This window comes from Aotus nancymaae, unplaced genomic scaffold, assembly GCF_030222135.1.
Source record: "Aotus nancymaae isolate 86718 unplaced genomic scaffold, 86718_ANA_hifiasm-v0.15.2.pri h1tg000125l, whole genome shotgun sequence".
Lineage (NCBI taxonomy): Eukaryota > Metazoa > Chordata > Mammalia > Primates > Aotidae > Aotus > Aotus nancymaae.
In genome coordinates, this window is record NW_026988540.1 from 33,162 (window position 1) to 47,092 (window position 13,931).

The 13,931-nt window shown below is 45.5% G+C and overlaps 2 protein-coding genes and 1 pseudogene across 34 annotated transcripts in view; 1 reads left to right on the plus strand and 2 right to left on the minus strand.

Annotated features, from left to right (window-relative positions):
• Positions 1 to 305: 305 nt before the first annotated feature.
• LOC135272705 (N-acetyltransferase 8-like) lies at positions 306 to 1,854 on the minus strand (annotated as a pseudogene).
• A 4,956-nt stretch (positions 1,855 to 6,810) lies between these two features.
• Positions 6,811 to 13,550, minus strand: LOC105717180 (EKC/KEOPS complex subunit TPRKB). Of its 6 annotated transcripts, none has more exons than XM_064371271.1 (5): positions 13,430 to 13,550; positions 11,312 to 11,471; positions 9,632 to 9,754; positions 7,713 to 7,889; positions 6,811 to 7,162 (listed from the first exon to the last, which is right to left on the minus strand). In XM_064371271.1, the coding sequence occupies exons 2-5, from the start codon at positions 11,450 to 11,452 to the stop codon at positions 7,076 to 7,078; spliced, it is 528 nt and encodes a 175-aa protein (XP_064227341.1). In that variant the 5' UTR covers positions 11,453 to 11,471; positions 13,430 to 13,550; the 3' UTR covers positions 6,811 to 7,075. The 6 variants fall into 6 exon arrangements, with proteins under 6 accessions (XP_064227341.1, XP_064227340.1, XP_064227344.1 ...); XM_064371270.1 differs by having other exon boundaries at positions 11,312 to 11,474; XM_064371274.1 differs by lacking the exon at positions 13,430 to 13,550 and adding an exon at positions 13,266 to 13,420 and having other exon boundaries at positions 7,779 to 7,889; positions 11,312 to 11,474.
• Positions 9,243 to 13,931, plus strand: part of LOC105708774 (centrosome-associated protein ALMS1-like) — a 261,189-nt gene continuing 256,500 nt past the window's right edge. For 20 of the 28 annotated variants that reach the window (XR_010340699.1, XR_010340700.1, XR_010340697.1 and 17 more), the window contains exon 1: positions 12,002 to 13,822. The gene's annotated coding sequence lies outside the window, so the exon portion shown is untranslated. Of the gene's footprint in view, positions 9,828 to 11,999; positions 13,823 to 13,931 lie in introns of those variants that run through there. The other 8 variants (XM_064371260.1, XM_064371255.1, XM_064371263.1 and 5 more) reach the window with 4 other exon arrangements.

The window sequence follows — 13,931 nt, forward strand, 5'->3', positions numbered from 1 at the left end:
CCCTAAAACCCTTAAATGCTCTTAGTCTGTAAGAGAGAGTGCTTCTAACTGAAATTGGCCAAAGCCCCTGTCAGGTTTATTCTCCAAAATAAACCTGTCTTTGACTGTTGAGCCACTTTGTGTGTTTCTTTCCTGTTTCTTTAACTCTTACACCCTGGTCACTCATATTTGGCTCAGAATAAATCTCTGAAAATATTTTACAGAGTTTGACTCTTTTCATCCACACACAAAAGACCCAAAAAGACTGAATGAAACAGAGCCCCAGAAGCAACCCCACTATCAAACACGAGGGACTCAGATAAGAATGGACAATAAGCTTTTATTGTGTCATTGCACGGAAAGGTTGGGGATTGCTTACTGCTACAGCAGAGTGGATTCTATTCTGACCAATACACAAAGAAAGAGATCACAGACCCCCTGCCTGAGCAGAAGGGAGGTGGTAAATGAAATGAACTATAGGAACAGCCACTAGCCTCCTGCTCATGGTGAGGTAGGACTGACCTGTCTCCTGGAAGCCCATGCCCTGGTAGAGGGCCAGGGCAGAGAACTGCACTGTATTCATGCCAAGGACAACTTCACTGTAGCCCTGGTCCCGGGCAAACTGGAAGACAGTCCTGACCAGGGCTTTTGCTGTCCCTGATGATGGTGCTCAATATCCACAAAGAGGTGAAGTAGCCGCACCTACTTCTCCCTCAAGGTGGGATGGTCAACGGGCAGAGCTCCCACCATGCCCACCACTTTCTCTTCAGACTCAGCCACCCAGAAGCAGGAGCCATGCTCACTCAGGTAGGATTTGGTGATGTCAGACATGTCTGTGCGCAGTGTCCTGTCTTCATACTTCCTCCAGGGATGTTTGGCAAAGAACCTCAGGGCACAGAGGAGGCTGAGGCTGAGGCTGAGGCTGAACACCATGAGGCACCAGGAGCCAGAGAGCAGGAGTAGTGTGAGGGGCCCCCCAGGTAAGAGCACAAGCGCTCGGGGAGGCTTCAGCAATTGGAGGAAGGTGGTCAAGGCGTGCTCATTCACCCCCGTGGAGAAGAAGCCCATGACACACTTGTGGTCGCTCTCTCGGTATTTGTGGATGTGATAAGGAGCCATGGACGGACTTCTGTGTCTGAAATCTCAAAGTCCAGGAGAGAGAGCTAGACTCCCCTCACGCCTTTATGGCAGGCCTGAGGAAGAGAGAGGAAACCACATGAGTCTCCGCATGGCTTCCAGCCTTGCAGTAACAGGGAGACCTGCTCAAGGGTGTGTCTTTCTGCTTTTGCCCATGAGGAAGGAGGCCTCTGCCACTGGGAGAAGGTAGGGTCAGAAAGACCTGCCCTGGAATCTGGTTCCATCCCTTTCTAGCTGTATGACCTCGGGCATGTTGCTTAACCTCTCTGAGCCTCTGTTTCTTCATCTATAGAACAGAGGAGAAGAAAACCTACCTTCTGGGTTGTTTTGAAGATTGAATAAAATAACTTTTATAAAGGCTTCATAAATGAACTGCTCACTTCTCCTCCCTGGGTTCCCTTTTCCTAGATCTCTCAGCTTCTTAGTGCATTGAGGGGGCACCTACCGCAGGGAGGCCATATATCCAACCCTTTAGTCTTTCTCCAAGGACCATACATTGCAGAAAACCTGTATCCAAACACGAGTTTCAGCAAAGACTCCTTCCCCCTTGATAACAAATGTTTAGGTTGCTGAGGGGGACATAAGGGTCAAGCACAAAAAACAGCCCAACCTCCAGATCCCAAGGAAGGTGCAGGCTGAGAGCCCTGTCCTTCCACCTATGTCCCCTCACCTGTCACCACAAGAGCCTTGAGTGTCCAGGGAGCTTCAGCTCTCAGCCGCTCACTGGCATCCAGAAGATAGTGTCCAGGGCCCAACCACCCCTGGAAAGCAGGCTAGCTGCCCCCTCATTGGTTGGCTCCTGAATTTTTGGTAATCATAAACCCTGGGGTCAAATTTCTGGGCTGTAACACAGCAGGGAGTGCATTCCCAAGTGCATTCCTCCATGTGGTCTCAGGGAATGAGCCCGGGGCAGGAGAGCCCAGCAGGCTGAGGGTCTGCAGTGTGCCAGGCCTGGGCTTGGCATGGAGGCACCAGATGTCAGAGGTGTGGCTGCCACCCAGGAGGACACACCTGATGGGGCTCTGGGAACAGGACAATGGTGGAGATGTCGCATCCAGAATAACTGTGTTAGGAGGGTGAACTTGACAGGAGTTTTACATTGCAGGTCTCAAAAAGGCACCTAAAATTGCCTTAAATAATGGAGGTGCAGGAAACCACCAACTGTAGGAAGACAGACAGGGTGACCTGAAAGTGGGTTTGACCTGGTGTTTTACCGCCATTCTGTGCATAGTGTCAGCTTTCTCCCAAGATTGGCACCATATAGGACTTAGGTGTTGGCCAGCCCAGTTGAAGCTGTCTGCTTCCTTGCTCACTACCAGCAGAAAGGTGGGGGCTATGCCCCGTAGTCCAGGTGACAGAGAAGGTTTACATGGGGACTCAGTCACACTTTCTGGGGACTAGATGTACATTTCATAGCAGGAGCCAGGTTATACTAAAGGGGTCCTGGCCCAGGGATACCAGCACCCCATAGAGATGGAGATTTCAGGGAGCTCAGGGGCTGAAGGGCTGAGTGACAGCACTGCCCACAGAGGGGGCACCCTGCAGTCAGGAGGGGTGGGAAACAGGTGTGGATCGGCAGCTGACAGAGGCCCACCCAGGTGAGCACAGTTGGAGCTGATGGTGGACAGAGAGGAAGAGCCTGCTGGTTGGGCGGGGAAGGCGGCGCCTGTAGCTGGTTTGGGAATTCCCAAGTTGAGCAAAGAGTGTGCCAAGTCCTCTGGCTGGGCTTGTTAACAAAAGCACCTAACTCTTAAATTATCTGAAAGGGGTATCTTCTGAGCCAATGAATGGCCATGGCCTGGAGAAGTCTTAAGGGGTCTTGAAAAACTTTGCCCGGGACAGTCGTTTTACACATTTGAGGGGACAGGAATTGGAGTAACATCATAAGTCAACCCATGGAAGGTGTACATTGATTCAGCCTAACAAGGTGGGATATCTTGAAGTGGAGTGCGGGGAGGTCGTTATAGGTCACAGGTGGATTCAAAGATTTTTCTGATTGGCAATTGGTTGAAAGAGTTCAGCTTTGTCTAAAGACATAAAGTCAGTACAATTGAATGATTCAGTTCAGAGAGAGAGGGTTTGCCTCTGTCCCATGACGCTGTCCCAGAGTCAGGGAGGTAAGTCAGCCACAGTATCCTGAGTCAATTTAAAACCCATTGAAGGAGATTCTGTGGTTTTCTAGAGTGTGTGTTAATTTTTGCTTTTCACGGCCTCAGGTGTTGTTCATAATCTGTACCTGATTGTCACAGAGTCCATTCTGAATAATCTAATGATGTCTACTTTAATATTCATGCTGGTCAGTTTGGGGGCCTATACTCCAAAAGTACAGGCTTTTATGAGGCTTCTCTGACCTCCCCTTCCATCATGGCCTGGAATTCATTTATTCAGGTTTCCCTGGGGTCCCCTTGACTAAGAGGGGGTCTGTTCCATTGGCTGGGGTCTCAGGATTGCAGGCCTTAGGACAGCCTCACGGCATGGTGCAGGGCATTTGGCCGGATTTTCCTGAACCCTAAACTCCATGGCTCATGGGATAAGGGAGCTGTGGGCCACCTGGATTCTGCTGAGATTCTTTCCCCAGGTGCAGGTCCGAGTTTGGCCTTGGCCCTTTCTGTTCCTTTCAGAAGCCCACAGAGGGGAGGACAGGATGCTATGGGGTCAGGGACAGAGGCTCCTGTCACTGAGACTTTGTACTCCTGGGAAGAGACTATTGTTGCAGTTTGTCTGCCTCTCTGCAGTGCTGATGTGTAGCCCCAGCAATTCCAGTCCACTCTTGGCAGCCAGCCTTGAACACAGAACTGATCAGCCACATAGAAAACCTGAAACAAAGCCTCTAAAATGCAGCCTCTCAAAAACGCTCACCAGAGCTGGGTGCGGTTGCTCACGCCTGTAATCCTAGCAGGTGGATTACCTGAGGTCAAGAGTTCGAGATCAGCCTGGTCAACAGAGTAAAACCCCGTCTCTACTAAAAATATAAAAATTTGCTGGGTGTGGTGACATGCACCTGTAGTCCCAGCTACTCAGGAAACTGAGGCAGGAGACTCATTTAAACCCAGGAGGCAGAGGATGCAGTTAGCCAAGTTAGCACCCCTGCACTCCAGCCTGGGAAACAGAGTGAGACTCTGTCTCAAAACAAAACAAAACAACATTCACCAGAGTTTCTTAATCAGACGTGGCATAGCCAGTGAGCTTCTGCTGCTTGCTGTGACATGGGTGCTGTTTTTCCCACTAAAAGCCTGGACCTCTGCCTCAGGAGACAAGGCTCAGCTGCAGCCTCCTCAGCTAAACGTGAAGGGCTGTGTGGGCACCACAGGGGCTCCTTAAACTCACAATGGTGTGCAGATTTGTGGACTCACTTTCTACATCAGATCTTCAAACTCGATCTTTCTGAAATGTCTTCCAGTTCAGAAGTCCTCAGGTCCAGTTCATTTTCAATTCCTAAATAAAGGGATGGGTCCTGGAGCCTCCTGGGAAGCCGGCCTGCAACTGAGCACTTGCTGCAGATAATACCGGAAGTGCAAACCCAATGATGCGTGTCTGGCCTGCATGTGGAAGCTTTCATAGTCAGGTCTTGCTTTGCAACAGTGTGGGGGGGAACCAGGGAAGCCTATGTGAGGGGCAGGGGGAGACCAGCAGCCCAGCCTGGGGAGCTGCCTTAACCACAGCTCACGTTCACTTCCTCAGGGCTAAGGGTTTCTTGAAGGGAATATGCAGATTTATAAAAATACTAAGCAAGCTGGGTGTTTGTTTTTTTTTAGCGTAAGGAAAAAAAAAACAAATTTTCACTCCAAGGACCCTGTGTTGGGCTCAGAAGAACTGGTGGCACAACTGAGGAGTCCCGGAACACTGCTCTCAGAAACAGTCTTAGGGCAATAAAAAAAATTAAAAAGACAGCAGAGAGGCTTGATTCTCCCTGTTAAACACAAGGGAAGTGGTGTCCTCTCTCCCTTTTCTTAGAGCGTTTTCTTTGGAAAACATGTCATTGTAAATCCTTCTTCTGCTCCTTTGAGGGGCATGCAAAGCTTTTTGACAGTGAAATAAGCCTCTTCTCAGCTTTGCAACCCAGGTCTGTGTTCCTGAAGGACCTGGGAGCCAGTCTTTGAAATGCCATCATCAGAGCAGCCAGGGCCCTATCTGCCAACCTTGGTGGGAGCCTACCATCCCCTCTGAGTGGTAAATCTACCTCCTGACATAAAGATAAGAGTTTATTTTCCTCTGTAACAAGGTAATTAGCAAACGCAGGTGGTCAGGTAAATTGAGGTTGAATCTCCAATGAAATGGGTGTGACCAAAGGTACTGTGCAGTCCCCTGACTAAGCATGGCTTTTCTTGAGAACGTGTGCAGTGTGCAATGGGTTGGACCCACTGGCTAATTTAGCGATGAGATTTCTGTCTTTGCAGCGCCTTAGCGGATCATTGCCTGTGATGTGCATCTCACTCTGGGTTAATGCCTCTTCGGCGATGAAAGTGTTTTCTTCCTCTTCTACCTCTGCAGAGGCTTGCTGGGATAGATTGATTGTAATTCTATTTCTGCACCGCTAGAGGACAGACTTTGGGGTTAGGCAGCTGGGGAGGAGTTTAGAGCCTATGCCTAGGCCTTCCACACTCCTCAGGCACCCAGTTCATCAGTAGCAGAACTTAAACCCAGGACTTCCTGGACTCCATACTGCCTGGAAAAAGGAATTCATTCTCTTTCATTGCTGACACTCCTGGGTGAGTGCGTGTAGCAGTTACACTTTCCCCATCCCACCTTGTACCTCCTTCCACTGCAGGGGACCCCAAGAGGCCTGACCCTGCTTGCCCAGTGCACCCCTGAAAAATGGAGACTGGAAGATGAGGATCCTGCCAGGGGCCAGGTGTTGGTCAAGGTGAATATGAACATGGAGGAAGAAGATAGAGTCCTCCCCTGACGGGGTCAAGGATGTAGTGGCAATGCTCAGGAAGCCATGGCTCCCGGCTGGGGCCATGGACCTAGCTCAGCAGCTGGAGTCTGACCTCTTGGGGTTGCATTCTGACTCCCCCTCCCATACACAGGCTCTTTCCTTCTAGAGGCCAAGGGGCAATGGCAGTAAGGGTAAGGTTGGTGGGGGTTCCTAGGAAGCAGGGGCACCGGTCCTGCTGTGGCCCTGGCTGCCCCCTTGCCCAGGCTCCACCTGCACCCTGAGTCCCCCTGGCAAGACCTTTCTTCTTTCCATGAGGAACACCCTCACTTCCGCTGGGGCCTCTGCCAGGAAGAAGGGTGGGAGCTCTGCTGAGGTGTCCCTGTGAGTGACCATCACAGCAGGAGGCATCTGCCAGGCCTCTCTGTACAGGAGCTGCCCCTGGGCCTTGTGTGTAAAATGGGGGTAATAACAGTATCATCTATCTCATAAGGTTGCTGTGAGAATTAAATGGGTTCCTACAAGTGAAAAACACTTAGAACCAGGATCCAGGGGCTTGTAAGGGGTGAGCTGGAGTAGCCATGGTAAGTAAGGAGAGGGAGGTGAACTGATGGGTATAAAATCACCAAGGCAAAAATTTATTTAAAAACAATAACAATAAGCAGCTGGGTGGCTCATGCCTGTAATCCCAGCACTTTGGGAGGTGCAGCAGAAGCATCACTGGAGTCCAGGAGTTTGAGACCAGTCTGGGCAACATAGTGAGACGTCATCTCTACAAAGGAAAATCACTAAGGCAAGAACCTAGTACACTGTAGGCATTCCGTAAGTGTACAATCTTTATTCCAATTATATAAAATTATAAAATACATTTGAACAGAAACAGAACTGTAGAAGATAATAACAAATAATAGTAACTGGTTATCTTTTAAAATAATATAAGGTAGCACTAGAAGTATTTTTCTTTTTTATACCATTCTGTGATTTAAACTTTTCTATAATGAACATATATTAGTTTTTATAATCAGGAAAGGAATATCAGTGTTTTCTTTAATGCTGAGAATTTCTGTTAATATTTTTGACATTTCACAAAACATCTTTTGTTGACATTCTACAAATGATACCATCCAATAATGTCCCAATATTTTCTTCTTGTGAAGACAGTTTATATATCTGTAAAAATGAAAGACAAATTATGACTTGCTGATAGTCATTCACTAATAATTGCCATTATATAAACATGTGTAAGTGAAATCATTCCTCATTCAATCATTGGGTTCATGTTATGTATAACAATGAATGTGATTAAAATATTTAAAATCAATGGCAATTTATTACTTGTATTCCCTTTAAATTGCTGCTATGGAGGCAACTCTCAAGAATATAAAAACCAAATTTCTATCCATTGTAAAAGCACATATCTAGATATTAACTTCATACTAAATTTATTTTACATTTTAAATATACTACATAAGTTTGATATTTAAAGATATTCACTTTCTTAATGTGGAGAATGCTTATGTCAGCTGAGTTTGTAATTATATTTTACATAAGCCTGTACCACCCAGTTCTCTGTATCTATAATTATTTTTTAAGTAATTTAAAAAATTAACTTTCTCAAAAGTTAAAATAAAAAAAAAGGAGCCCTGGTGATCAGTAGGCAAACAGCGTCAGCATTACTGCTCCTCTATCACACTCCTTATAAAAACATGGACTGGCAAACCTTTTTGACTTCTGTAATATTTGTTATTTCAGGAAGATTTTCCAGAGAAACCTGATGACCTTCTACCTGAGATATAAGGTATTCTTGATTTATTTGTTTTTCTTCCTCTTCAATGTAAACAATTAGAATTGAAGTGTCATTTGCTGAGATACCAAATTTTTTCAAAGCCTCTGAAATCTAAGAGAAGAAAATGAAAAAACAAAAAACAAAGCAATTAACCATTGTTTCCTATGTCTGAAACATTTCCCCATCTGCCTTCTTCCTTGGTCAGGCTCTTACTTTTCATGTCCTAACAGTTCTCACTGCCTAGGTTTTCACTTGCAATGATTCCTTTCCAACATCCATTGGTACTTCCTTGAAAGCACTCCCTACTTAAAGGTACACCTTGTTCCTATGGAATCAAGCCCAGCCTTCTTGGCACTGCATGAAACCACCACTTCCCTCTGGCACCCAGTGGCCCTCCAGCCTTCTGCCTTCTGGCCAGTCTGGCCTTCCTGGGGGTCCAGTCACATTTCATGCCTTTCTGCCTGTGGCCAAGCTTTGTCCTCTGCTTGCATGTCCCTTCTCCCCATGGCTTCGCTGCTGAACACGTGCCTCAAGCTCCACAGTTCTGATGCCACTCCCCACCACACCCTCCTCCCTCTGAAATGAATGGCTTCATTGCTGTACCCCTAGATTTGAATTCATTTCCCATTATATCATTTATCTTAGGGCATTTTAACTTCTGTCTTGTTTATCTGCCTCTCCTCAGGAACAAATTTGTTTCTTCTGCCCCTAGAACTGTAATGGAACAGGGAAAGGTTCAACAGATGTTTACTGAATTCAAGAGTTTCCTGAATTATATCCAGTGATCTCAAGGAAACAGTAATTAGTAAATCTTATTCCAGGTACTGAGCAACTCTATTACCACACTGAGATAACTGCATTTTATCAACTTTTCAATCATCTGTATTTTAACCTATGCCACAGGTTTCCTAACTTTTCTCTAGATGACATTAGTACCTGGCTCTTATTAATAGCCGCAGTAATACTCAAACCTCATCAGCAAAATTTCAGTCATTTTTTTCATGTGCTACATGCGGGATGTCTTTAGCTCTATAACTTGCATTGAAAAAGCATGATTACAAGTATTTCAAACCACAGACTCTTCCTATGTACTGGGTGTGGGAGTGAGGATGTGTTAAGGACAGCTGTAGGTACCAGCCAGTTCCAGGTATATGAAAAGGACGTGGATCCCACACTCAAGTTTATGGGAAGAGGGAAAGATATACGTGCCAGCACACAAAATATCCATGCCTAATGTTTTATCATTTAGATTTCTGTCAGCTTCTTTTTTTTTTTTTTTTTTTTGAGATGGAGTTTCGCTCTTGTTACCCAGGCTGGAGTGCAATGGCGTGATCTCGGCTCACCGCAACCTCCGCCTCCTGGGTTCAGGCAATTCTCCTGCCTCAGCCTCCTGAGTAGCTGGGATTACAGGCATGCGCCACCATGCCCAGCTAATTTTTTTTATATTAGTAGAGATGGGGTTTCACCGTGTTGACCAGGATGGTCTCGATCTCTTGACCTCGTGATCCACCCGCCTCAGCCTCCCAAAGTGCTGGGATTACAGGCTTGAGCCACCGCGCCCGGCTCTGTCAGCTTCTTAAGCAAAAATACTTGAGGGGTCTTCCTGACCCTATATAGTAAGAACAACAGATAAAATTAACCTCACTTAATTTAACTAAACTTTTGTTTACTCATATGTAAACTGTCTTAGTAAGAGGCAGGGTTAAACCTCAACTCTTTGTCCAGAGCTGTCTTCACTATTATTCTGGTTTATTACTAACCACTGGCTTGCAGGAATTTAGCCTCCAACCCAACACTGGGGAACACGTATGTTATTATGACAAGGTCAACAGAAATAGGAAAGTCCACATTACATTGTTATTTGGGGAAAGGTTGTAAATAATTTCAGTAGATAGAGTTCTTGTCTTCATTTTTCCCAGTTTGTAGAGGTGAACTGCTTTGTTTGCTGCCACAAGTATCTGAAATGGATCGACAATCTACCAAACAGAGCAAAAAGAATGAATTACACATGGAGAATCTGCAGTGTGTGAAAACACTTGGCAATTCACGGTAACTCCAGTGTCAAGCTGTTTTACTTCATCACAATTCTCATGGTCTATATTTTCAAAACTATTATCCCAAGGGCCTGGGTAGTCAGAATTTTAAAGCTGCAAGAAACTTATGCAAATAGTAAAAATTTTTAAATAACATTAATTGAGGGCTAATATTATGGCCAAGATCATATTCCAAACATTTTACTCGTATTATTTTCTTTAATCCTCAAAACTACCCTATGAAATTGATATCAGTAGTAATAGTAATAGTAGTAGTAGTAGTAGTAGTAATATGTAATTGATGAGTAAATTGAGGCAAAGAATGTCTGGGTTTGAATACCATCTCTGTCACCAATCACCTAGGGAATTTAGGCAAGTTCCTTAGCATTTTTATTTGTTAGAGACAGATGAAACAGTTCACTCCATAAGGCTGTTGTGAAGATTAAGCGAGTTAGTATATGTAAAGCACTTGGAACAATGCTAGGAATGCAATGCACAGTATATAAAGGTTGGCTATGTCTTGTTCAAAGTCCTAAGTAGTAGGTCTGGGATTAAGTCCTGGTAACATGATCTCACTTTGTGTGTGTGTGTGTGTGTGTGTGTGTGTGTGTGTGTGTGGTTTTTTTTTTTTTTTTGAGACAGAGTCTTGCTCCGTCACCCAGGCTGGAGTGCAGTAGCTCAATCTCAGCTCACTGCAACCTCCATCTCCCAGGTTCAAGCGATTCTTGTGCCTCAGCCTCCGGAGTAGCTGGTATTACCAGCACATACCACCATGCCCACCTAATTTTTGTATATTTAGGAGAGACAGGGTTTCACTATGTTGGCCAGGCTAGTCTCAAACTCCTGGCCTCAAGCAATCCGCCCACCTTGGCCTCTGTGTGTGCTTTTAACCGCTACACTATGCCTCCTCTGCAGACTCTTGTGAAGAATCCCCATTTTACCAATGAGAAGCTGGAGATCTAGGCACTTCCCATGTTAGAGCCAGACCACAACCTTTCCTATTTTCTAGGGCAGGACCTGGCACTTCTGCCTCAATTCACTGTTACAGTCAAGGTTGGCTGCATCTGACTTAGACAAGAATTTTTTCCCTAAAGGTGACAGAATTTTAGGCTACACTATAAAATCATAAAAATTAATGTATACTTAAATGCTCTGTATAGCTCATTCATTCTTTTTTTTTTCTTTGAGACAGAGTTTTGCTCTTGTTGCCCAGGCTGGAGTGCAATGGCGTGATCTCAACTCACTGGAACCTCCACCCCCTGGGTTCAAGCAATTTTCCTGCCTCAGACTCCCAAAGTAGCTGAGATTACAGGCAACCACCACCACACCCAGCTAATTTTTTTGTATTTTTAGTGGAGACAGGGTTTACCATGTTGGCCAGGCTGGTCTTGAACTCCTGACCTCAGAAGATCCACCCGCCTCAGCCTCCCAAAGTGCTGGGATTACAGGTGAGATCCACCATACCTAGCCAGCTCATTCATTCTTAAAATTTATATTTACCACTGTAGGATTTATCAGTGATCCATTGATGGTCCCTTCCATGGCTTTTCTTCTCAAGTCTCCTGCATTTTTGACATCTTTAAATAACAGAAGGGTCACCCTGAATTCAGGAAATAGGTCCAGCTGATGTGTTAACTGCATTTCACAGATAAGCAGGATTCTACTGCACACAAAATGAAAAGACCAAGAGATTTCTTTTGTTTAAAAGTTAACATTAGAACTCATTTCTTAACAAATATTCAATAATTTTGACAGGAACATGATTAAGTGTTAAACTAGAAAAGTCCATTGCCGAAGCCCATTTGGCATCCTCATGAGATGTTGTATTCCTAACCCTGCTGAGCTGTTTCTAGTTCCACTGCCATTCCTGGGGAAAAGCCAAGGGGCCCAGCTGGTTGCTGTTTATTCAGATAAGGCAGGCTCAGATGCATGCTTGAAGAGCTGTTTCTCCAGCAGACAAGTAGGAGCAGAATGTTAGGAATTTTTTTTCCCTTTTTTTTTTTTTTAATTGTACTTTAGGTTCTGGGGTACATGTGTAGATCATGCAGAATTGTTGCATAGGTACATACATGGCAAGGTGGTTTGCTGCCTTCATCTCCCCATCACCTATATCTGGTATTTCTCCGCTTGTTATCCCTCCCCACCCTCCCCACCCCCTGCTGTCCCTCCCCACCCCCTGCTGTCCCTCCCCTAGCCCCCACAAACTGACTGCAGTGTGTCATGCTTTAACAACCATTAAAACATGTGGTCTTGATGGTGTGTAAAAATGACAATAAATAACATTAAGTAAAAACATCTGAATGAAAAACAACACAAACTGTGGCCAAATCGTGGGCTTTTTAGAAAGATTTTAAACAAATATTAAAAAGAAAACACACCCAAAAGTTAATGTTATCTCTCACTTAGAATTACATTTGACTTTTTTTGTTTCAAACAGGAAAAAAAAAATTTGTGAACAATATCCCGGCACACAGTTGAATCATTAGTCATGCTAAGGGGAAAAAACTGGATACAGAAAGATATAATTAGTAGCATCCCATTTATATAAAAATATGCACATTTCTTAAAAACTCTAAAATATGACCATCTTGGGTAGTGAGATTCCGAGGTGATTTTTATTGTCCTTTATACAAAAGAAAGTATTTTGTTATGCATATTCTGAATTTTCTACAGTGAGCACACAAAACATGAGAACACATAATCAGAAAGGGAAAAAAATGTGGTTTTAACACTGAGGGGGGAAGAACCCTTAGAAAATCTCAAAATAGTTTGTTCTTCTTTACTGTAATTGACTCACTCAGGCCAGAAACTTGGAATCATCGTTGGGTACCCAACCTGTCACTCAAATCCTATAAATTGATAAATTTATAGGATTTATCAAATCCATAAAGTCCTGAATTTTCACCTCCTGAATATACTTTTGATTCGTCCACTTCTCTCCCATATGTAGGCTAGGTCACCACCGCTCATCTACAGCGGTAGCCTCCTAAGTGGTTTCTCACAATTCCTGCCCTCTCATAATCCAGTCTTCCCCCGAAGTTATAGTGATCCTTTCAAAATGTACATCAGATCTAGTCGTTGTGCTGCTCTTATGACAAAGCGCCTACTTTGTGTCACGGTGATCCATACCGTAATATCTGGTCCCTGTCTCCCTCTTCTGCTACCGCCGCAATGGCCTTCTCTAAGCTCAAGTCACAAAGCTTTCTCCCCGATTCTGCCCTATCGGACAGGTAGTTCCCTCTCTCCTTTCAGCTCCGCGTGACGCACTCCTCCCTCCCTTCAACTCCATTTGGAGTCCATTTACTGCAGCGCCCAGAACCCCGGGACTAGGGCTCTTTTTAGTCTGAGGACTAGCTCCCTTTTGGTCTCAATCACAACGTTAAAGAATCGTGCGCCTATCCACTGTCTGTCTCCTCACTGAACGATATTTCTTGAGGGGACAGACTGACTCTACCATTCTCGTGCTCCATTCCCGTGCTCCATTCCCGGAGGCTGGCCTCGTTGGCGCTTGATAAACACCGGCTGAAGAAACCGCAATCATTGTCCCAAGGACACTATTAAAGCTGCCGGGACCCTCCCCCTCCCGAGCCGGCCCGTTAGAGCACCAGGAAAACTCACCATCCGGTCCCCAGTGCGTCTCGGAAGATCTCCCGCTCTGAAACAAAACTCACAACTTCCGGAAGCGACAGCTAATCCCCGTCTCCCCGTCTTCTTCGAGCCGGTTTCCGGATAGGCCGGCTCGGGGTTGCCATGTTTTTCCGGGTCCAGGTAGGAGGGGTGCTTCCGCCCCTCGTCCCGCCCATTCTTCCGCCTGTCCAGCCTGGGTCCCCTCTTCGGACACGAAGGAGAACAGGAGCTGTATGTCGCTTCTGACGAAGGAAATTGAAAACTCTATGTGCTGGGACCGGAAACTGAGGTCAGGTTTCGAGTCTCCGCTCTGTCTTAACCTGTGTTGGGCGATGCACCGGGCGTCCTCCGTTTCTTCCTGTACAAGGAAAAGTACTGCCCGAGGTGAGTTCTCCATGCATTTTGCTCCTCCAGATTTCTTAGTTGTTTTTCAGGGCCTTGTCTCCTATGACACTTTGGATTTTTGAGTTTAATGCTGGAACCAGCTAAAACT